The sequence below is a fragment of the Callionymus lyra genome, chromosome 6 (assembly GCF_982586985.1).
Source record: "Callionymus lyra chromosome 6, fCalLyr1.hap1.1, whole genome shotgun sequence".
Lineage (NCBI taxonomy): Eukaryota > Metazoa > Chordata > Actinopteri > Syngnathiformes > Callionymidae > Callionymus > Callionymus lyra.
This window is the reverse complement of record NC_141823.1, coordinates 32,711,817-32,734,585: the sequence shown is the minus strand read 5'-3', so window position 1 is coordinate 32,734,585 and position 22,769 is coordinate 32,711,817. Positions and strand designations below refer to the sequence as shown.

At 41.1% G+C, this 22,769-nt stretch overlaps 1 protein-coding gene across 1 annotated transcript; it reads left to right on the top strand.

Moving 5' to 3' along the window:
• Window positions 1–10,265, top strand: crispld2 (cysteine-rich secretory protein LCCL domain containing 2). The gene is made up of 15 exons (XM_087792805.1): window positions 1–131; window positions 1,440–1,720; window positions 2,340–2,458; window positions 3,016–3,148; window positions 4,046–4,161; window positions 4,796–4,896; window positions 4,955–5,134; window positions 5,197–5,257; window positions 5,337–5,403; window positions 5,466–5,596; window positions 5,658–5,701; window positions 5,767–5,839; window positions 6,444–6,519; window positions 7,320–7,450; window positions 9,413–10,265. The coding sequence occupies exons 2-15, from the start codon at window positions 1,481–1,483 to the stop codon at window positions 9,462–9,464; spliced, it is 1,524 nt and encodes a 507-aa protein (XP_087648931.1). The 5' UTR covers window positions 1–131; window positions 1,440–1,480; the 3' UTR covers window positions 9,465–10,265.
• Window positions 10,266–22,769: the final 12,504 nt, after the last annotated feature.

Below are 22,769 nucleotides of genomic sequence, written 5' to 3'. Positions count from 1 at the left end.
CACGGACCAGCGACAGAAGGAGAGGGAAAGCGAGAGAAAGATAGAGAGTCAGAGAGAAGGAGAGACAGAGCGAGACTGGAATAAAACACATTTATTGATTAAGCACACACATTTTCCAGATTAAAGAAAAGGTGAGTTTTATTTTTTTCAATATTTCGAAATTCTGCATTTTTATTATTAAATCAAACAAACACATTATCTCCAGAATAGTAGTGGTGTGTTTAAGAAAAAAAGCTGGGACGATAAAAACCCTGATCTAAATCAAAGGTCTATTAAGGATGTTCCCTGGTCAGTCAGGAATACCTTATGTTTTATTCTCTATAACTGTTGAAACCATGTTTTTTACTGATGTACGACTCTTCTGCTGCTTCTATATATTCAGATGCACGTGAACTGTTGTGTTCACGTGCATCTGAGGTGATTTTCCGGGTCAGGTGTGTGCAGTAAAGTCCGGCACGTGGATCAATGTCACTCAGGTATTAAAAAAAAGTCCAGTTGAAAGAAAGTTGTGCTCGAGAAACTGGTCTAGGGCTCGGTGTGGAGGTGAGCAGGGTGCGGGTCTGACACTGTCCAGTCACAGCTCCTCTCTGAGTCTTCCCTCGTGCTGGAATGGTTCTGTTCTGAGTTCATGCCGGGTCACAGACAGATTATTGTCCTTGGACGGGTCAGGAATGTTCAGAGAAGCCAGATCCACCTTTTTAGTTTGGTGAGAAAATAATGGCTCTGTGATGGTGGTGTCTGAGGAGCTGCTGCACACAAGCTCTGTTTTCATATGAACCAGACCGCAACAGCTGACCACTGGTCTAGCTGGTCCAGGGCCAGGACCCAAGAACCATGATGACAGGTGACCGTATTGATGTGCAAGGATGGAAGGAGAAGATCCTCTCAAGGATCACACCCACAGTTTTTACCTGAGTGGAGGTGGAAGGAGTTATTGATGGTGAAGGTGCGACTGTTAGTCAGCTGATGCAAGGATGAATTTAGAACCAATGACAAACCAAGATGAAGGCAGACACAGAGGGAGCTGGGTGTGAGGGTGGTTTTGGCTGAGAGGTACAACTGGGTGCCATCTGTATACCAATGGCACATTAAATGTTACATTACATCTGTAAATAATGGGACAAGGGGGAGGAGGTAAATGATGAAGGGAATGGGACCTTGTGGGACTAGCTGAGATGGGGGATGGCTGGGAGGTGATTGATTTAAACTGAACAAATGGGGAAGGGCCAGATAGATCTGATCAGGTGAGTCTCAGGAGGCCACAGAAGTGCGGTGAAGATGAACAAATGCAGTAGTAGTGTGGCGGCAGCCTGATGTAAACACTAACAAGATAACACATCTGTCATTTCTTCGTTTTTGTCGTATAAACTTATATCCAGGAATTCTTTGGATCTTGAAAAAACATTCTTGTAGATGACAGTGTTCTGTCCTCTCCTCAGGTTCTGTCTGGATAACAGGAACACCACAACTCCGGGTCAGGATGTTCTCAGCAGTCATAGTTTGGATCTCGCTCCTCCTGTGCTTCAAGGACGCATCTTCCCTTTTCCTGCCGGACTCCACAGAGCTCAGGCAGCTGCTCAGTCGCTACGAGGGGGCTCAAGGAACCGGCAGTAACAGAACCAGACGGGCCATCCGCTGGTCGGACCGCGAGGAAATCCTCCAGCTGCACAACAAGTTGCGAGGCAACGTCTACCCAACGGCTTCCAACATGGAACACATGGTGAGCGGCGTGCTGGAACCTTCAATGGTTCCACATCATTAGCACCAGTCTTGGCTGAGAGCTCAAACACAAAGTGGTTTTCTAGTGTCAGCACTAAACTCAAGGCTGATTAGGGCGTTTAACAGCCTTGTTGCTCCAATAAATCCTTTTCTCTTCGCTGGAAACATGCAGTCATGACGACCAGCCTGCTGTGCCGCTCTTTAACAAGCAGCACCATAATGCTGACTCTGTCCAACACTTCCCGACTAGTCAAGACCAGCGTGCCATCAGGCATAAAGGACAGCAAGAACGAGTCCAGTGGGTTGTTTAGAGACGTGGCAAGACTGGTGTGGAGCAGGTTCTCCGGAGTTCAGTGTGGTAGGAAAGTGTGTGAAGATTGACTCTCTCAGATTCCAGGGAACAGCGCGGTGTGTGTTGTTGTCAATGCACGGGTGTCCTGGTGCACAGTGGTGGCTGTGTGCACCAAAAGGCTGGAAATTTACTGAGCAGAAGGACATGGAGAGCTTTGGTGTGAGTCAGGTGTGAGTCAGGTGTGAACATGTGTGGCGGAGTCAAAGTCACGGACGCATCAGTGAAGCAGGTGGATTCTTCTGACTGCCGACCTCTGTCATGTGTGCAGGTTTGGGATGACGAACTGGAGAAGTCCGCCACCTACTGGTCGGAGCAGTGCCAGTGGGACCACGGACCGCAGGACCTGCTCATGTCTATTGGACAGAACCTGGCTGTTCACTGGGGAAGGTGAGGCAGATCAAAGGACTTGAGATTGACTTGTCAAGGGATGCAGAATTCATCAAGAATTCAAGAGGCCTAATGTGAAGAAGAGATTTGAATGGAGCGACAGGCAGCATCAACATTTTCTTCAAACTTACATACATTACAGGCTACAATTGAACCTTAGTAGACAATATTTTGACATTCAAATAACTTCAGCAGATTGACCTACTTCCTTAGATTCACTTAACATACAGTTTTTTCAGGTACAACAATTTTACCAGCTTTAAATGTACTCTGAGAAGACACTACGCGATACAAAAGAAAACAAAAGACAGGACCAACATTTTCATATGCAGTGTGTGTGTGTTTGTGTGTGTGTGGAGTCACATTAGGTGCAATTCCAGGAATCTTTCTCCTCTCCCTGGTTTTGACTTCTTTTCATCTTTACTCCCTTTTTGTGCCATGAAAAAATATATTGAGAGCCAGAGAAGCACCTGGCTGCATACTGAAACTTTGTGTATGTCTGTGTGTCTGTGTGTGTGTCTGTGTGTGTGTATGTGTGTGTGTGTGTGTGTGTACAGATACCGCTCCCCTGCCTTCCACATCCAGGCGTGGTACGATGAGGTGAAGGACTACACATACCCGTACCCCCAAGAGTGTAACCCCTGGTGCCCTGAACGCTGCTCTGGACCCATGTGCACTCACTACACACAGGTAAGACATGAGGGGCTCAAGAAAACACACTTAAAGACTGTGATGAAACTCATTTGGAAAGTTTGTGATTTCATCAGGCCATGCATGTAAGACAAAATGATTATTCCATTAAAAAACCCTGAACAAATATTGTGTGAACTAAAAAGGAAACATACATCTTGTTTAAGCATGTATAGCATACATGTCAGGAAACCAGTGTTTACATTTGTCGCATTACAGATACTTAAGTTTCTGCAGCAATGAAATATCTGAAATTCTTATTTTAAAGCGGCACAACATAACTTTTCTTCATATTCTGTAATGATGTGTTTTCTGAAAAGTGTCAGTCATACAAGTTCAGAGTGAGATCACACAGGGTTCCCATAGATGACTCCGTCCTCAGCCTGAAAGCAAATCGTGGCAACTGGAAGTCATTTTCAGACATCCCTGACTGACTGACCTGGATTCTTTCGAGCATCATGGTCTTGTCTGTCTACTGTAATGTCAGTCAGAGCTGTCGGTGGTTTGCAGTGACACGGAGCACTAAGCATTTCAGACCTGTGAGTGCTGACTTTCAACAGCAGCAGGGGAAAAAAAGAACATTCCTGAGGAGGCAGAGGCAGCCGGAGTTTTGGGAACACACAGGTATTTGCCATCAGATGGCACATAATTCACCAGAAGCACCGCAGACACTTGTAATGAGGCTTCGCTGCAGTTCTCAGTGAGAACTTCATAAGTGATTATAAGATTCCGAGTTACCGAAACTGAGCGTCCCTGAGGTGCCATTAGCTCTGCCTGCCCGTAAGGAAGTGACTTATTGACCCTGAGAGAAGTCTGTTTTATTAGGGCTGAACTGCTGTGCTTCAAGTTCTGCCGAATTCTTTATTAAAACTCTCTGCAAACTTTGTCTTTTCACAGCTGGTCTGGGCAACCACGAGCAGAGTCGGCTGTGCCGTGCATGTGTGTCCACGGATGAACGTGTGGGGGGAAATATGGGAGAACGCCGTCTACCTTGTGTGCAACTATTCCCCAAAGTAAGACAAATATCCCATTTTACTTCAACACCTTGGCTCCCCGACTTCTTGTTTACATTCTAGAAGTAAGACAGATGCTTCAGTGTGTTGCTCACAGAGCTGCAGAGAAATGTGGAAGCTATTGAGCTTCAGTTGTCAGAGACGCTTCCTGACATTTTAGGAGCTGTTCAAATTCCTCCTGTCCAAACACACTCAGCCGTAATATAAAATCAGACCGAGAGGAAAATAGAGTTTTTAACCAAGAGAGAAGAAGAGATTAGCTTTTTGCTGCCAATTAGGTCTTGTTTTATTTGTGTTTGTCTGATCTCCAGACAGGTGATTACATTTTCTTGGTGTTCTGAATGTCTTTCTGGATCCTCACATTCTCTGAAGTTTCTTTCTTTCTACCACCCTCTCTCTTCTTCTATCTCTCCCTGACTGTATTCTATCTTCCCCCTTTCTTTATTGATCTCCTCCTATCTCTCCTTTTCCGTGCTCTCTCTCTCTCTCTCTCTCCCTCGTCTACATCTGTTTCCCTCGTCCAATAATGTTCGATAAATGTTATTCTTAACAGATATGTGCGTCACTTGATGCAGTGCACTATGGTACTGTCTGTGGTGGTCGTCTTTGATTAACCCTTGCTTCCCTTTCGCAGAGGGAACTGGATCGGTGAGGCCCCTTACCAACATGGCCGACCATGTTCTCAATGTCCTCCCAGTTTCGGAGGAGGTTGCCGAAATAATCTTTGCTTCAAAGGTGAGCAACGCCGCTGTGCACCTCATCCACTCTTCTAACCCCCTGTCTCTCCGCTCAGTGGATTCTCAGCGCTCGGAGACAGAAGACATGAACGAGGTGGAGAAGCCCCAGGCTCCCATCGTCCCCCGCACCACTGCCAAACCTGCTCCCAAACCTAAACCTTCTCCGCCCAAGAAGCCGGCCTCCAAGCCCAGCACTCCTAAAGTCACCAGCTCCAAGTCCCCCAGCACCTTCCTTGGTGAGTTCTGTCCTTGTTTCTTATTTTGCTCAGTCTAAGTAATGCTATCTGTGACCTCACAGCTCAAAATATCAAGTGTGAGACGAGACTCCGAGACAAGTGTCGAGGATCCACCTGTAACCGGTCAGTTTAGGTCTAAAGATCAGCCACTGGAAACAAATAGAAGGTGTTTCATTTATGGTATTCTGCGTCGTCTGTACAGATTCAAATGTCCGGCCGACTGCGCCAACAAAAAAGGCAAAGTTTGGGGAAATCTCTTTTACGATGTGGTAAGTGACTTAAACAATCCACCTTTGAAACTCTCTGATGACGACTTCTTTTTCATTGTCAGCAATCCAGCATCTGCAGAGCTGCGATTCACTTCGGTGTGCTGGACAACAGAGGAGGACTTGTGGACGTCACAAGGATGGAGAAGTTTCCGTTCTTCGTCAAAGCAAGCAAAAACGGTGTCGAGTCTTTAAGGTCTGTTTTTACTCTTTCAACTTCTCAAGTCTCAGCTTTTAAATTAGAGTTTATTTCACAGCAAATACAAACCTGGCAACGCCTTTGTCATGGCTAAGGTAGAAGGTGAGTCATGATGAGTTTCTTCTCACCAACATGCCTTTATAAACGTTCCTTGCTTCCTTCATCAGAAATATCTGCTGACTGCTACACCACAGTTGCCGAAATATGCCCCTTCAAGAAGCCCTTCTCTCACTGTCCCAGGTACGTGTTGCCAGATGCTTCTGTTTGTACTGGAGGAAACAGTTGCTATGGAAAAAGGTTCAAATAGTGCCTGGAAACTTAGCTGAAGCAGATAACTACGTCTTTTTCTCTAATGAGGTCTAATGCTCTTGCCTTTGGTCGCTGTTTTCAGCTTTGTTTTTGCAAACTCTAAATATTACTGGCTTACTTGTTTTATTTAGGATTTTCTCCTCTTTTTACCTATTTTATTTCATTGAATATAAGGATTCAGATCCATGCTTTTAATAAAAGGTTAACAAATATTTGTTTGCCATATTCAGATTTATTTAACGTAGAGCCTTTTCCTTTTTTGATTTAAGTTATTCCATGCTATTTTGAGGAACTGTAATTACTCGTAACAGGTGGAATTCCATTTGATCTGATCCAACAAAAAGGAATGAAAAGTGTGAAACTCACACCAAACAATAAACCCCAGGTCACAGGTCAAGGGATCTTGCACTGTAGTTGTAGTGCATCATAGGATTTATTATAGATGTAATGAAGCTGTCATATAAAGCGGAGCTTTGAGTTTGTGATACGCGTCTCTCACTAATTAAACAGACAATAATGCAACTTACTTCCTCAGGGTCTTCTGTCCAGCAGACTGCAAACAGCAGCCATCTTACTGGTCGCCTGTGATCGGGAACAGCATCTACACAGACGTAAGTGCAGCATCTGATTCCTATTCCTGACTCAAAGCTGTTTGGCAACAATCTCCTGGTAGGAAAAAGGGAGTCGACAGCACTGTTGTGATGAGTCGTGGAGATGAATTTGTGTTCCCCTGGATGACGAGTGTCAAACCTTCCTCCTTTCACTTCTCCCCATCCATCTGCTTGTCCTCCCATCATGAGTCTGTGATAATGTTCCACCGGGGAGCCTTGAATCACTCCGTCCTGTTGTGAAATTGTACCAACTGGCTCGATGATGGAAACACCAGATGAAGCTGAGAAATGAATGTTGAAACTGGACGTGAGACATGGACACACATGTTTAACCGACTTGATAAAATCAAACCTTTATTAAATATACATCACAGATATGTTCACTGAATCCAAGCCCACAGTGAGTTAAGTGTTTATACCAAACACACATGCTGGCCAGCTCAGCCGGAGCTGCTCGCTGCCGTTAAAGCTCTTTGTGTCTGTGTGCTGCTCAATCTCGTTGACATGGACCGACTCCAGACTAAACCTTGTGCGCACCTTGACTAAGTCTCTCCGTTGGAGTTTCCAGTTAGTCACATTCTGAGGTTTGACCAAGTCGGACATGAGCCTCAGGTTTCCAGCACTCCTTCAACAGCATTTAGCTACAGTCCAGAAGAGTCTAATAAGAGATGTTAACACTTTGACCAGTACAACGTTTGTTTAGGTGACCGAAGGAAGATTTTTTGCCTGAGACAGTGGAACAAACTTGTTCTTCGCCACATACATGTCACTTGACTTGTTTTTTCTTCTGACTATGACAGAACTCCAGTATCTGTAAATCTGCCATCCACGCTGGCGTGATCAAGGCCGACGGCGGCCTGTTGGACGTTCTTCCGCTGGACAAGAGAAAGAGTTACGTCGGCGTCTTGAAAAATGGTATCCAGTCTGAAAGGTAATATTTTGCACTTACACAACACTAGTTGTAGATCTACATCGTGTTTTGACCTGTAATACAAAAGACTTATAAAAGAAGTCTTGATAAAAAAAATGAGTCAACAGGACACAATATATACTACGTAGATATCAAATGATGTGTATGACGATACTAAATATCATGTAATTGACATTATTAAAATGCTTGATTGATTGTTAACTATTTAACTTTATATACCTGTCAGGGATTTTCTCCCGGACAATCGGAATAGGAACAGAGACAAGTGTTAGAATAACGACAAAGTTAGAATCTAGATTTACTACCAGCGAAGAGTGGAGGCGCTTCTTATGGCTCGTCCCAAACCACAGTTGTTCTCCACTTCTTGCTGCCTTTTTATTCGATAGCTCAGATCATTACAAACTCAGATACAAACATTTGGTTCTCTTGTTGCTGGACGCAGCCAGCTAGAACCGTTTTTTTTTGTATGAGTCAGTGAGCGCAGTATAACAGCTTGCATCGAAAGATAAGCTCATATATCCTGGTGCGGTCACTATATCTTAAGCACAAACTGTCATTTCTTGATAAACGAAACTCTAACTGGGTAACTTTCCTTTAAGCTTATTGTGAGCTGCAGTAAGCATGATTATATGTTTATTTTGATAAGACTATAAATGCATTATTCATTCTTTAACAATACTGTAATTTAATTCTGGGTAATACATTGAAAAGGAAGTATATATATGTAAAATGTGTTCATTATCTAAATTAATTATTTATTTGTTTAACTTTTTAATACAAAGGACTATGGATAGTTATGGAGAAAATAGAGGGTCAAATTTGAAAGAAAATTAAAGGAAAAAAACATTAATCCTTAAACAGGACATAAAACCACAGAATAAAAGAAGTTGTAAAGATAGATAAACTTTATTAATCCCTTTGGAGATCTCCTTCAGGAAATTGGGTATAAAATGAATACATTCAGTCAACATTAGCAGTAGAAAACACCATTATCCCCAAACACTTCTTGATCCACCTCACCTCGGTTTAAAGCGAAGAATGATTTAATTTTTTTATTTATTATTACATTTATTTAAACAGAGGCAGTGTTCATTTGTGTCAGAGCTATGAGCTAACATAATCCCTGGTCAGGACAATCAACACATACAAAAATATTTTAAGCATCTGCACATAAAAAGCTATAAACACATCATAGATACATTGACATTACATTTTCAAGTAGACCCTCTGATTTAATTCAGTTGTTTACATTCTGTACTTAAGATAAGTCATAGATACTCACTTGAATCTGTGATGGAACACGTCCTCCAGGAACATCCTGTGCAGCAGGCTGCTCACATCATCATGTTTTATAATATAACTAACACGTCTGTGGTTCTATCTGAAGCTGAAGAGGTCCTGCGGTGTTTCTGCTGGCATGTAGGCTTGTTAGAGTAATGGTGTGGTTTGACGTTAGGTTGCCCACACCTGGGGTCTATGCTTTCCCTACCAAGGCTTCTCCAGTCAGTGCGCTGGATGGTTGAAAAAAATAAAAGAATCTCTAACGCAGCAAAAGGCCCATGAAGGGAGTTCTGCGAGAAGGTCAATAAAGTCGTAACACTTCAGAGAACACAGTCCAGAGTTGGTCGGCGGCTGAGGAGGCGATCTCACGCTATCCCATAACTGACGGTGGAAACTCTCTGAGTTGGCCTTTCCTGTTGCCATAATGAAGCGTGGTTTGATCCCACTCACCGAGACAATCAGGAGTATTGATCATGGCAGAGTTCCAGCCTGGCCTCTCGCGCTATGAACTAATTATAAAGTCATCAACTCGGAGAACATGAACGTCATAGCCAGTAAAACAGCAACAGAGAGTCATAACTCCTTTGATGGATGTTTGCTTTATTTTGCATTCCATAACTAAAACATTTCTAGCCAATAAGGCTTTAGACATTAACCATTATCTTTCTGACACACTTGCAGCAAGAGCAACGCAGACGGAGGATCCTTCCGTGTCTTCGCCGCAAGAGGATGAATCAAATCTTTACTGGAGGAGCTGATCAAGACTCACTGACTTTCTTTTGTTTATTTAATTTAGCAACTATTCAGTAGGTCCTTCACCAAATGTTTCAAAAAAGTGCTTAATATGTGAAGATACACTATTTTTATACTCTTGTTCAGTGAACTGCTGAGGCTGGATCTCAAAATTGGCTTTGATTTTTATGATGTTCCCTAAATAAGTTCACTGAAATGTTCACACTGTATTTAATCCATTTGTACATAGAATTATATTTGTGAAGAAAATTTCATTTTATTATGTCTCTGTTCCTTCATGCAGCTTTTAAGTGTCAAATATGATTTTACAAGTATAAATACAGGGGTTTAATAGCAGCAGGTTGGGTTATAAGAGTTTCCAACACTCCATATATGTTTATATTTGTATTTGTATTTATATTTATTTCATATGTCTTCTTCCTTTGCCACCCAAGACAACTGAATGTGTCCCACTCTACAATGGAAATTACATCTGATTCAAGAAGCTTTCCTTTCACCTTCGGTTCAATGAAATGCACTTTCTCGACATCACGACACAAATGAAACAAACATCTTTAAATACACCACACAGAGAGAAAAATCACAACGATAAGAACAAAAGAGACCCCTAGAGTCTCTTCTTGCTCTACCTCATTCTGCTCTTCATGGTCCTGACTCACAAATGGGAAGTCGTTTTGTAAACAAACTGTAGATACATGTTTGAGCTTAAATATATTATGATTTTAACATTAGATTTTTTTAAATAGCGTTTGTATCATATGTTTGTATTTATGTTATTGTTTTTGCACAAATAAAATATGAAAACATATTTGTCAAAATGAGGCCTGATGTTCAATGTTTAACATTCACCAGAAACTACATATTCTAAATACTTGTTGATATCACGGGCTATGATACAGTGTTGTTAAGCACTTTCGTTTTAGATCATTAAAGTCAAAAATTCATTTGTAAGTTAAGGACTAGTAGCGTAGTCGTAGTAGTTGATCATTTGCATGTGTTCAAGAAAGCAGTTGGACATATATAAAGCTCCCAGCATATTATGTGGCCCACTCCTGCTCTGGGGCCTACAGGCCTTCACACACAGGGTGTAAGTTTGACTCTTGCTCAGGCAACATTGAGAGAAAAGTTATTTTATTGATTCTGTTTATTGTTATTTTTAAAATGTATAATTTCATGTGAAATTAGCTCCATGGCAGAGATTTGTGCTGTCTCGGAAATAAGAGATAAAAGCCAGTTTGATCAATTTATTAGCAATACTAGCTACAAGAGTTGTGGCTGGACCAAAGTAACATCAAGGCTTGAACTAGTATTTGATGTCAGAGCAACAGAGAACTTACAGTAACTGTCACTTGTGAACGGAATACAGACGTTTAAGGTACATCAAGTGAAGTTCAGCAACAGGACTGAAAGTCTGCAGGACTCAATAACCCTGTACCAAATGAAGAGGAGGAAACAAGCATAGAGGTCCCACAGGCCCAACCAGCTACAGCCTAAAACTAAGAAGATCTATGGTGAAAAACACAAATCAGGGAGCCAAAAATGTGTGATAAAAAGAAGTGGGAGGTCATCTACAGACCTGATCAACAATTTCAAAGGCTTTTGCAAGTGAGGTAGCAAGTGACAACAAAAACAATTTAAAGACCCTTTCAAGTTGTCAAAAATGCCTTATCACACAAAACATCTTAAAGCTTTCTTGAACACTCGCAAGATGCTTAGTGGGCTGCACGGTCGGACATCCTTGAGCTCGGTATGTTTACAGAACAGCTCAAGTCAACTCAACTCAACTTTATTTATTAACAGTCGATAAAAAGTGCCATTCAGTGACATGAAATAAACAGCTTCTACCTTAGTGACTGGTAAAAAATGGTGGAGCTACTCATACAGGCTCATGAGAGTTTATCTGAGAAGGTGCAGAGACAGTCAAGTTCCGTGGAACATCAGCCAGGTCGAGCTGGCTTGTGACTGGAAGTTGGCAGCAGATCTCAAACAAAGGCTCTGCTTTCCATCCGAGATCAACACAACAAACCTTCACACCAGACCTAGTTCTCTGGTCCTCCACACGCGCTGTATACATCATTGATCACACAGTTCCCTTTGAGTATCGAGTGCTGAAGGCATTTAAACGCAAGAAGCTAAACTACTCAAGCTGTCGCTGAGCCATGTGGAAGGAAAGCCAAGATATGCCAATTGGAAGTCTGCTGCAGAGACTACGTGGGCAAGTTAACTGTCAGGCTACCGAAGGACTTGGGAATTCGAGGCCAAACCCTGCATCAAACGATCAAAGTCTCGGGCAGCAAAAGGTGGTTTTCGGGTGAAGAGGCAAGATAGCACCTGAGCTGTGTCTCAAATCGCATACTAATCTTAGTATGCTAGAAGTTAGTATGCATCAGTTTAGTATGCATACTAACTAGTACGCAAATTCTCCGCAGATAGTATGTCTCAAATCAAACCCTGAAGCTACACACTAACCGGAAATCACATGACAGCTTCTTCTTCTACTTCTATTTAACGATGTTTCAAGCAGCTGTTTGAACGCTATCGCCGACACCTGCTGGCAGCACGTATTGCAACTTTGGAAAAAGAAATAAAGAAAAAATATGAGAATCTAAATAATCGCGAGATATTTAAGCTGGTATCAGCAGCGAAGACGTGTTTATCCTCCTACTGCTGCTGAAAATACACATTTAAGTATATGCATATATATGCATTTATATATGACGTAACTTCCATTTAAAACGTCACTAAAATGGCGGCTGTTTAGTATGGTTAGTATCCATCGAACCATGCTAGTTTTGTGGGCGTGTTAGTATGCCAATTTAGTATGCATGGCGCACTAAATTTCGCATACTAAGAATTGAGACGCACTAACGTACTAAAAATACTAACTTTTAGTACGCTAGTATGCGATTTGAGACACAGCACTGGACTTCTACAAACACCTGCGAGAGTGATGGTTAAAAGCAGAGGGGTGCACACCTGTTTCTGATGAGTTGTCTGGAGGTGTTCATTGAAACACCAGCGAAGGAGGAGGCTTTAGACAGAATCTACTGTTTGACATGAGTCGTTCACCCTGCACAGGACAGTTGTGTACAGGATTTAGCTTGAGGTCAACCAGAATGTTCGTTGTCCTTTTATTGTCATGAACACTTCGTTCAATGATGGAACTTCTGATCAGAACGTCAAAGACAAATAAATCAAGAGAAGCGAGTGAAGTTTGATTATAAAATGAAGTTCACAAAACAAGTTTCCATAAAGTACAAAAGGATCCCAGAAGGTCTTCACTGGAAAGACCATTTTGTTTCAGACATAGACAGAAGATGAAGAGTTAAAAGATGAGAGTAAAGTTCACAATGTGGTTAAGAAGTGACAGTGAGAAGTAGAAGACGCCATCGCTGATATCCTGCAGCACAAATTAATTAAACATTTTCCACACGTCATTTTTCCAAATAAAAAAGAGGCAAGTTCACTCTGGGTCCTTGACCTTAAGAAAACATTTGCAGAACCATGAATAAAATTTAAATAGAGGCCACCCAGACTTTGACCGCCGTCCTTGGAAGACTATCTGACCACGCTGCTCCCTCGTGCACGCTTGTATTCTAAATCTAATTGTACAATATACTGAGGTAATCCAATTCCTTATCCAAACCAGAACTGCCAAATACAACGAATGGTTAAAAGAAAAAGAATCAACTTGGCAAATCGACTCCAAGGATCATGACCTTTAATCTCATTTCTCTCTCAAGTGGACGTTCTTGCTCGATTATAAACATCTGTTTGCTACACTGGTCCAGATAGGTTCATGGAGTTTTAGAAGGCAATCAAAGATGAAACACATGTTTAGTTTAGGCAGACGTTCAGTTACAGTTAATCCCTGATCAGCTCATCTCGCTGATATACAGCCGATGCTCTGATGTTTCACCTCCTTTCTGGTGGAAATTAAGTTTTGGAATCATCTCTCAGGTCAGTTATTCTTGAGTGTATGTGCTAACATTTACTTACACAATGGAAATACCAGAAAAGACTTAAAGGCAGGAAAGGAGAATTTCTTTTGAGCACCATATCAAATCAGAAAGAGGATGATCTTTTATGAAGAACTTCAGATCACTCTGTGGTATCTTTATTCTCAGTTTTTAAAATGACCTGAAAAAAATTTGAAGAATAGAAGAAATATGGTTTAAAAACAATCAACCTTTAGGAGGTTAATGGAATGCACTCTTTAAACTTACAGTGGCCTAAAGCGACGAATAAACTGTTGTTCTTCTGAATTAGTTTGTACACATAACTTCCTTATGATATCAACAAGAAATTTTCAGTTAATTTGCGAGACACAGAGATTGTACTTCAGTGGTGCTCAATGGTGCCTTGTGAGCAGAATTCAACCAGACATAGCATTTCTTCACTCTTGCTACTGACTCCTTGGCAGTTGAAACTTACAGAAACTTATTTAGATGAGGATTTTTCCTCATCGGGCTGATTCATTGCTTGTGGAACAGAAATGTAATGCAATAACGACCACGTCATCAAGAAAGACACTTCCTCTAAATAACTCACAAAACAAACATGTGGTCCTTCTAGAACCTGCATCAGTGTTCTCATAACAAGTGGGTTCTTGAACATTTCAACGCTTCTTCAGGGCGGGGTCGTCAAACTTACCAACCTGGTGAGATTCAGGTTTAGTAAGTGTATCATACTTTTAATGTTAGGAACCAGTACATTTCAGGAAAAACGTACCTTTATTTGTCAGAAACCTCAAGTGGAACCAGAACCACGAGGGTAATGGAACATAATGCGGGATAGAAGGGTTAGGGTTAGAGTTAGGGTTAGGGTAATCCTATTTATAACCTATAGGCACCCGGACAGAGGCCGGTCTTTGGTCCCACAGCCGAGGATCTTGAAAACTGAATTCCCAGGGCTCCATAACTACATAGATCTGTATGAGTTTAAGGATTGTAACATCCTAGAAGGCTGATACGTTTGGATTAGATCTGTGATGTATGTTGGTGCTGGACCATGTAAAGCTTAGTAATTCGAGAAGAGGATCAAGAAAAGAGAGTTTTTGGACACACATTGCTAACCATAGTGTGTGTTAGTGAGAGAGGATTGACATGTACATAATGCTTTCCCTCTGAAAGATAAAATTTTAACCATTTTAAAGCAGTTTCTATTTGGTGTTCTAGTCTTTGTAGAAGAATGTGGTGGTCAACAGTGTCCAATGCAGCACTGAGTATTGAAATACGGCCCTGATCAGAGGCCATCAGCAGGTCATTGCTAACTTTTACCAGAGCGGTCTCTTTGCTGCGGTATTAAGTGTTGTTGGATTGTTGTGGATTAAGAGAAGTAAATAATAGAAGACTGTTGAGCACTTGCTGTTAAAAAATTGTCAAAGTATAAATCAGGCTAAGCGTCTATATCCAGTGAAGATGCAACAATTCTGGTATGGGATACTAGGAGGTTTGGATGTTGGTTTATATTGTTGCTACAATATGATTTGTGGATTTCATGTTGTTCTAGATGATATTAAAACTCTTGGGGTCATCTAACTGTGATCTACAATAAACACTTTGATTGAAGCATTTTTCAAGCAGAGTTACACAAGTAAAACTGGTTTATTTTGATGCCCCACTGGAATCTCAAAAACGATTCATGCTGCGATGCTTTCTGTGATGATGGACCCTCTCGGGTAATTCGTTTATTCAGCCTTCTTGGTGTCTTGGCATGAACCACCAAAGTGAATACCTGGCTCCAGTCCCTCTGGACTCTGTGGGGATCCCTCACCAGAGGAAACAAAGGCTGTTTGTCAAAGCAATGATAATTCAGAGTTGGTGCTGATGGTGTTCAGTCAAGCGGTACTCACTGGAGCGGCTCAACAAAGCTTTGATGAACATCTATAGGCTCTGTGTTCGAGTCTGCCAACTAAAAGATGAAAACGAGGTTCCTGTAAACACAAGTGTCACAGCCCTTTGATCAACTCTCAACTGTATCCTGCTGCAGACGACTGTACTCGGCCAGCAATACAATAGTTCAGCTGTTTCTCTCCGATGTCCTTGTTATATAAATCTTTAATTGACGTTGTCTAAATATAGTCACCCTTGTTACAGGAACGCTCACAAAGGACACACTCACAACCCTATTTGGTTGTCCAACTTCAGACAGAAAAGCTGAAGCAGACAAACAATGGCTGATGGCTTCTTTTGAAGCTCTTTTACTAATTGCTTTGCTTAGTTGAGCAACATGGATCCAACTACTCTGTGGGTTTATCACCACTTAGCTGGACCAGTTGAGTTTGATCAAACACCATAGCAGGACATGAGAGAAAACACATTTTTCACCATACTTCAGCGATAGCCTTCAAAGAGTAAGCAGAGACTAGTCCAAAACTGTATTTAGTCGGATTACTCTTTTTTCTTTACATATGTCACCTTAGATCTGTCAGTATATGATTATTTTCTTTCCTGCTCCGACACATCTCTTTAATTTGATCAGCAAACAGTTTCAAATTCAATTTCTATAAATGAATGTAAAAAGGCACCGTGTGGTATCACAGCTGCCAAACAGCCATTAGGCAAATGCATTGACCAGTAGACCATCACAGAATGCACATAGTACTCACATTCCTGTCTTTGTTACTCTGAACTGATCCCAAACTTCCACAACTACCCGCTAGTTACGACACAGTGAAGCCTTCCCACCGGATCATTTCATCAGATTCATTTTAACATATATTATTTTCAAATCACCTAATATTATTCTTATAAGAAGAATCAGATTAAAAACATGATTTAAACACAGTGTCAATATTCTACTGTTTTACAATAACATTCCTCGATCAATCAAGTTCTGTGGAGATGCCAGTTAGTTTCCCTTCATTTGCTCTAATATTACGTAACCTCCGCAGCCTCACAGCCGGCGATTCTTTTTCTGCCGAGTACAAAATGTGTTAGATCCAGAAGCTGGACATAAATCTTCCCGGCAACTACTACTGCCTCCAACAAGATCTTCGCAAGAACTTGAAGCAAAAAGTGGCTGCAGTCGTGGTGTTTCCACCTGATATGGACACCATCCTAAGCAAAGTTTGATCCTCACTTTCTATGATAACTTTGGAAAAAGTAATGGAAGAAAAATGTTGCCAGAATTTTATACTTGAAGATGAAGATGAGTTACGTATCTCCCAAATTTTTTTTTTAATATTTAAGGCAGAAGCCAGATGAAAACTGAGCATGTGTGTAAGTGGTCTTGGCGTTGACCTTGTCAGGAAAAAGAAGAGGCAAGAAAAAGGTTTGGATCATATATCTGTTTGAAAAATGAAAAAAAAAAATGTTGAGGTCATAAGCGAAAAGGTAGACAAATAGAAGAAGGTGATATCTATTAAATCTTTGATTATGGTGGTTGGGACATGACCAGGGACATGTTTGGCACTAATCTGTTGTGGCAATGGTTGTGTATAATCTCAGTCTGAGGAGGACAAAATAACACATGAGGAGGTTGGGAAGGACCACATGATGTGTATGGCTGGGGTTGGCAGGGAGATCACTGGGCAGGTGAAAAATGATCAACATCTTGGTGGCATCATGGGTCTGTGGTGATGTTTGATACTAAAGTGTTGGTGTAGGAACATCAATTGGACATGATGTCTCCAGATCATGATATAATAGAGTTGTGTAGCCCACTCATCACTGTAATGCTGACTTTTTCAGGAGTTATTTGGGATAGGTACTGACATAATAACCAAAACCAAAAGAAAACAGACAGATGTTCATTTCAGGTTTTGTGGGCAGCCTTGATGTGGTTTAGAAACAGAAGAAAGTAGGTCAAAACATTCACTTGGTAGAAGTCACAGTCGCAGCAGTTTAAAAGGAAATGCTAGCACGCCCACCCTGCTGAACACAATCCTTGAATGTAGCCACCAACTGACAGAACAACATAGCACCCCCGCATAAACTAAAATATATTCTGAAGTCTGCTCCCCGTCTGCTCATCCACACCCATCCTACAAACCAGATCACCCCCATCCTAAAAGAACACCACTGTCCTGTACGGCATATAACACAATTTAACACTTACAAGCCCCTCAATAACCTGCCCCTCATATCTCACTAACCTTCTCCACCTACATTGTCCCAACCACTGCTTCACATCTGTTGACTCCAACCTCCTCAAGGCCCTCAGGACAAAGCACCGAACCCTTGTGCCTTCTCAGCTGCCGCCCCAACTCTCTGGAACTCACTCACTCAACTCAAACTCACTTCTTAATCTCTCCAGCCACTAGTTTAAAATAAATGTTAATTTTACCTTTTGTTCTCTATACTTGTACGTTTACTTTATTTTGTAAAGCGTATTTGCATGTCCAAAAAGCGCTCTAAATAACGATGTATTATTATTATCCATTATTTATTATTAACGTAGCTCATGTTCAAACTGTATTTCAAATACGTCTTGCTTATGAAAAGGTCTTTGGACGAAGAGTATTGTTTTTATTCTTGATGAGGACATCCATGTCCAGATTTTAAACTCTTCAAAACCTCAACTTATCTCAGGTGTTTTAGTTTTCTATCATTGATCCATCCACGCAGGGGTTGCTTGGAATATTTCTAGTTACACAACATTGCAGGGCACATAGTGGTTATTTGGCTGAATGACTCGAACATTACACCAGAAAAGTCTTTTACTATTTTAAAACATCAAAATTAAACATTTTGATGATGATACGGTTTTAACAACTTTTTCAATATTTTGATTCAGATTTTTTGTGTAACAATTATCTCCCAGTTATCTATGGGTCAAGCAAGGTGACCCAAAGGCCCGAAAACCCAGAGAAAACATGGCAGAGAGATGTGGAATATTTAGTGATGTAATTTCAATATCTGCCAGTTTAATATTAATAACACTTTTGATAAGTGCAACAAATAAAATCCAGATAACTCTGATACAACTTTAAGGTCACAGTTGACATGTTTCTGATGTCAGTGAGAGATCAACTTTTGCATTGGCAGGCTCTTGCCAAGATAAATGCCACAGCCTGGGACTCCTCGTCTGAGTCCCAGGCTGTGGCATTTATTATTCTTTTAGAAATCCCTTGCCTTCCGCGCAGTGGTACCGCGGGGCTCTGGGAAAACGTTCAGTTCCCAGACAGAAAAGTTCTTCCAGGATTCTTCTTTTATATCTTCTTGAATCCTTACAAGAAACATTCAGTCCCAGAAATTGCTCTCAGACGTGTGGCACATTTACAAATATCTTAACGGCATCATCCTTCGCTTCATATCACAGTAACAAGTGTCAACTTTGTGTGTCAGGCTGCTGTAGTCTATGTCAACTTGATGACGCAAGACAGACACTGTTATCATGGTGTAAGACACAATCCATGTGGGTCTCTTTTTATAAACCTTGTGCAAGTTATAGTCACTCATTATCACTGTGGCTGGACGTCTGTATTTACAAGTGCAGTTCTATTTAAAACAACTTTCAAACAAGGCGTCTGAGGGTGAGACGACAGAAAAACATTGTTGCTCGTGTCTATCCAGGAACCATAAATGATGTTTTAGGAACGGTGGTTGACTTTGACGTTTGTCTTTACGCACTCAGTCACTCATTGTGGCGGAGTGTCTTCGTAGTGTGTAGTTGCAGAAGATCGGCCTGTGGACGTGTGTGTCGATCCTGACGGGCCCGCTGACGCACGCTCGCCTCAAGACGACAGATGGAGGCTTCTCTGGCCAAGACACTGGTGGATGTGGAGCCTTGGAAATGGAGCCAAGCGTCTCCAGAGATGAATGTTTTTATTGTAATGTTTGATAGTCTGTCATCAATCACATCATTGATCACATTTGATACTGTTTGTTTCGGACATCTTCTTGATGTCACATCTGCTTTCTTAAATCACTCCTTTTATCACATGAAGAAATCATTCCTACTACATGAAGGAATGTTTGATCCTGTTTGACACCAGATCCATATTTCTTATCACCATAGATCAACTCTGTTGCTGCCTGTTAAGTAATTTATGTTTGAATGAATGTCTGCATTTGTCCTATACTTTGACTTTGTACTGCTAACTGCTGTGAGGAGATTCAATTATGTCGAAACTTCTGAGAGAATAAATTCCATTTTCTCTTCTAAAAGTATTTATCAAATGTTCCAGTGTGTTGACACCCCCATTAGAGTCAGTTTTCTGTCTATACATTTTCAGCCACATATCTACAGACTTCATGTACAGCGTGACCACATATTTAAGAATCTCATTAACGTATGCTTAATAACAAGCTCCAGCCTCACTAGTCTGAGTGCTCCTGAAAACATTGTCCTTCACTTTTGTTTTCCAGTTGCTGCACAGATGTGAGTAGAAAATTCCCGTGAGATCCAAGTACCTTAATTTATCTTTGGAGTATCATGTGCTCCAGAGGATTCTTTTGTTGTGAAAGAGTTCTGTCACGCTGCCATTAATCAGCGTCCTCCTCTCGATATTCTCTGAAGTGATTATGTAAGATGGAACTCGAGGACATAAACACTTCTACTGCGAGACTATTAAGCTCATTGTAAAAGCGCCACGTTTGGCTCTGGATATCTTAACCAGGTGTATTTTACCTAGATTTGACTGGCACTCCAGCGCTACTTGAAGAGTTATGGGTTTTTAACACTGCTACAACTGCATAAGTGGAAGATCATAAAAAACTAAGTTTAAATTCAAATTGAAATCAGTTGAGCAACTTATTGTTCCAGTATTGCACTCATTTCTTCAACTGTATCCTCACAGTTCTCATGCTCTCTGATGAGAAGATATGGTGGTGCTTCCTCATGTGATGAAAGTCTATAAAATACATTGTTGTCAAAAAAGTCCTTTATGTTGCGTTTATTGACTCGCTTCTATAATTACATGCTTTGTGTGTGACCAGGGAGGTGCTAAACATGGTTATAGCGGTTTGTACACAAAAAACGTGTATTATTTCATTTGTGAGTTTCTAAATATGGAACTTGTAAAACATGATTGTTGAAGATGAGACAGAGAGAATGACTCACTCTAGACTGGGTTCAGCGCTGAGGCCCACATGGAAAAACATCTGATTGACAATTACGGTTTGGCCACATGGAAAGTTTTCTCCCAAACTGAGGACTGGATGTCAAGCGAAGGTCTCTGTGAGGGCAATTGGAGAGAGACACAAGAGACAGAAAATACTTTCCATCTCATCTGCACAGCAATCTACACCAAAATCTCTGGTGTGTCGCCACATTATCAGAAGCAGATGTGCCAAAATGTAAGATCTCTTCATGAGCAGAACGTACTTATGTCGACTACTGTGTCCTAAAGTTAGATGACTATCTGTCTGTCGTTCCGTTCAACTTGAGCAAGGCTTCTCTCTTTCTCATCCCTCTAAAATAAATCAAGTAAAATTAGCTGAAAACACCATCAACATTATCTGTTTTATTCTAGTAGATTTAATACCTGGAAGAAAGATGTCCCATCCTAACATCCTGTCGTAGGATTAGCCTCCAGGAGGAGAATATAGAAAGCAGGTGTAGAAATGAGAGCCATGTTTGTCGTTCCTGTCCAACATCAGCTTCTTGCCTCACATGACTCTCCCACCTACCATAGCAGGTGGAGGGTCTGGTCCGACTTTAGAGTCGGTTGAGTCGAAGAAAATGAATGGTCCAGAAACTCTAGTAGTTATTTTTTTTATTGAATCTGGGCTAGTCTCTATAAAGTTTGTGTTTCACTCATTTATTATAGTTTGCACTTTTTTCAGTGAATGTTTAATATTTCACTATAAATAAAGCTCAGACAATCTGAAAACTTTTATACAACCTCAAGACTGACATTTTTGTAGTGGAAACATAAAATGACATGAATATAAACAAAAAAACATTCAATTTAATTAAACCATATTCATTTAATAAAACAATATTCAATATTAGTTAATAAACCGTGATGTTCTGGTCCGTATCGATCTCAGTTTCCTGCTGGACGGGAGCAGTAGGGGTGTCTTTGTTTAGAGGGGTCAGGTACGATCCTGCCTGCACGCCATGATGTCCTGGTGACGTACAGTTCCTGCAGAGATGTTGCTTTAATATGTTAAAAATCAGTTCAAAAGAATCTATCTTTTTTTAAATTCTGTGTGGAGGAGGACTCCTTCATGTTATCTTTGGTTTAGTAACCTTAAATTATTTTGCTCTAATGATCTGGTCAGCCGTGAATTGCTTCTCGAGATACTTCTCTAGAACCGGCCTTCTCTAGATACTGAGGAGCCTTGGTTAACTCTGACGCTCTCACTACTCACTGAGCTTTTTCCCATGATTTCTCAGGAATAATTTATGTGTTAAAATATTTGGTAAAATTAATTTAAGTGGTAGCTTCAGATCTTTTGTCTTTGCTCGTTCTTCACAACACCATCTCTGTTAAATTGGGTAGGACATTCCACCATCGCACCAACCGGTACCATGGTCTTGGAGTTCAAGAATGAGATTGTAACTTCATTGGATTGAGAATATGGTCCAGAAGTTTTAATGACATGATTCTTTAATTGACATATTATTGGATTGTGCGTAAATGGTGGTTTTCAATCATCCAGTTATTGTTGAGGAAGAACACATGCGACCGATGCTGAAGTGTGAAATTGCTAGAATTAGATTCCAAAACTGACCCGCTTCATTAAGTCATGATTCCAATGACTCAGCAGAACTTCTGACGAGAGTGGCCAAGAATGTGACTCACAGAAGCTCTTAGTTTATTTCCCCGTTTAGTTTCTTACACAGAAATTTGACTCAAAGAACCATCAGCGGAGTGCCTGCTCTCCATCTGTATTCCTGATGAGCCCAGACCACATTTCAATACGCTTATATCTGACATGCAATACCTCCAGTGCCAGCCACCACACTGGAAGGACTCCCAAACCGCGATATAAATTTACATGACACGTAGGTTAAGGAAGACTAATGTGCACATACAAGGAGGCCAGGCTGCCAGTCGATATCACGACCTGACTATTAACTGTGTTATTCCTCTGGTCATGCAGTGCAAACGGAGGATTGTGAAGATATGTTGCTTCCAGGTGCTGTCAAGGATGCTCAAAAGACCGCAAGTGACCTCCAATTAAAGAATGCGTTACATAATACTTGACGATGGCGTGCGGAAAACAAATGGAATATCGTCGGAAAGATATGTGATGGTAATGATTTCCACATTGAGATGATGACATGTTTTGTTGCCTTTTTATGTGCATTTTTACGCATGATAATGCTACTTAAAGTTTTAAGTGCTCTTTTTTAGGTTCTGGGTTCCTCTCCTGCATACCACTGGGAT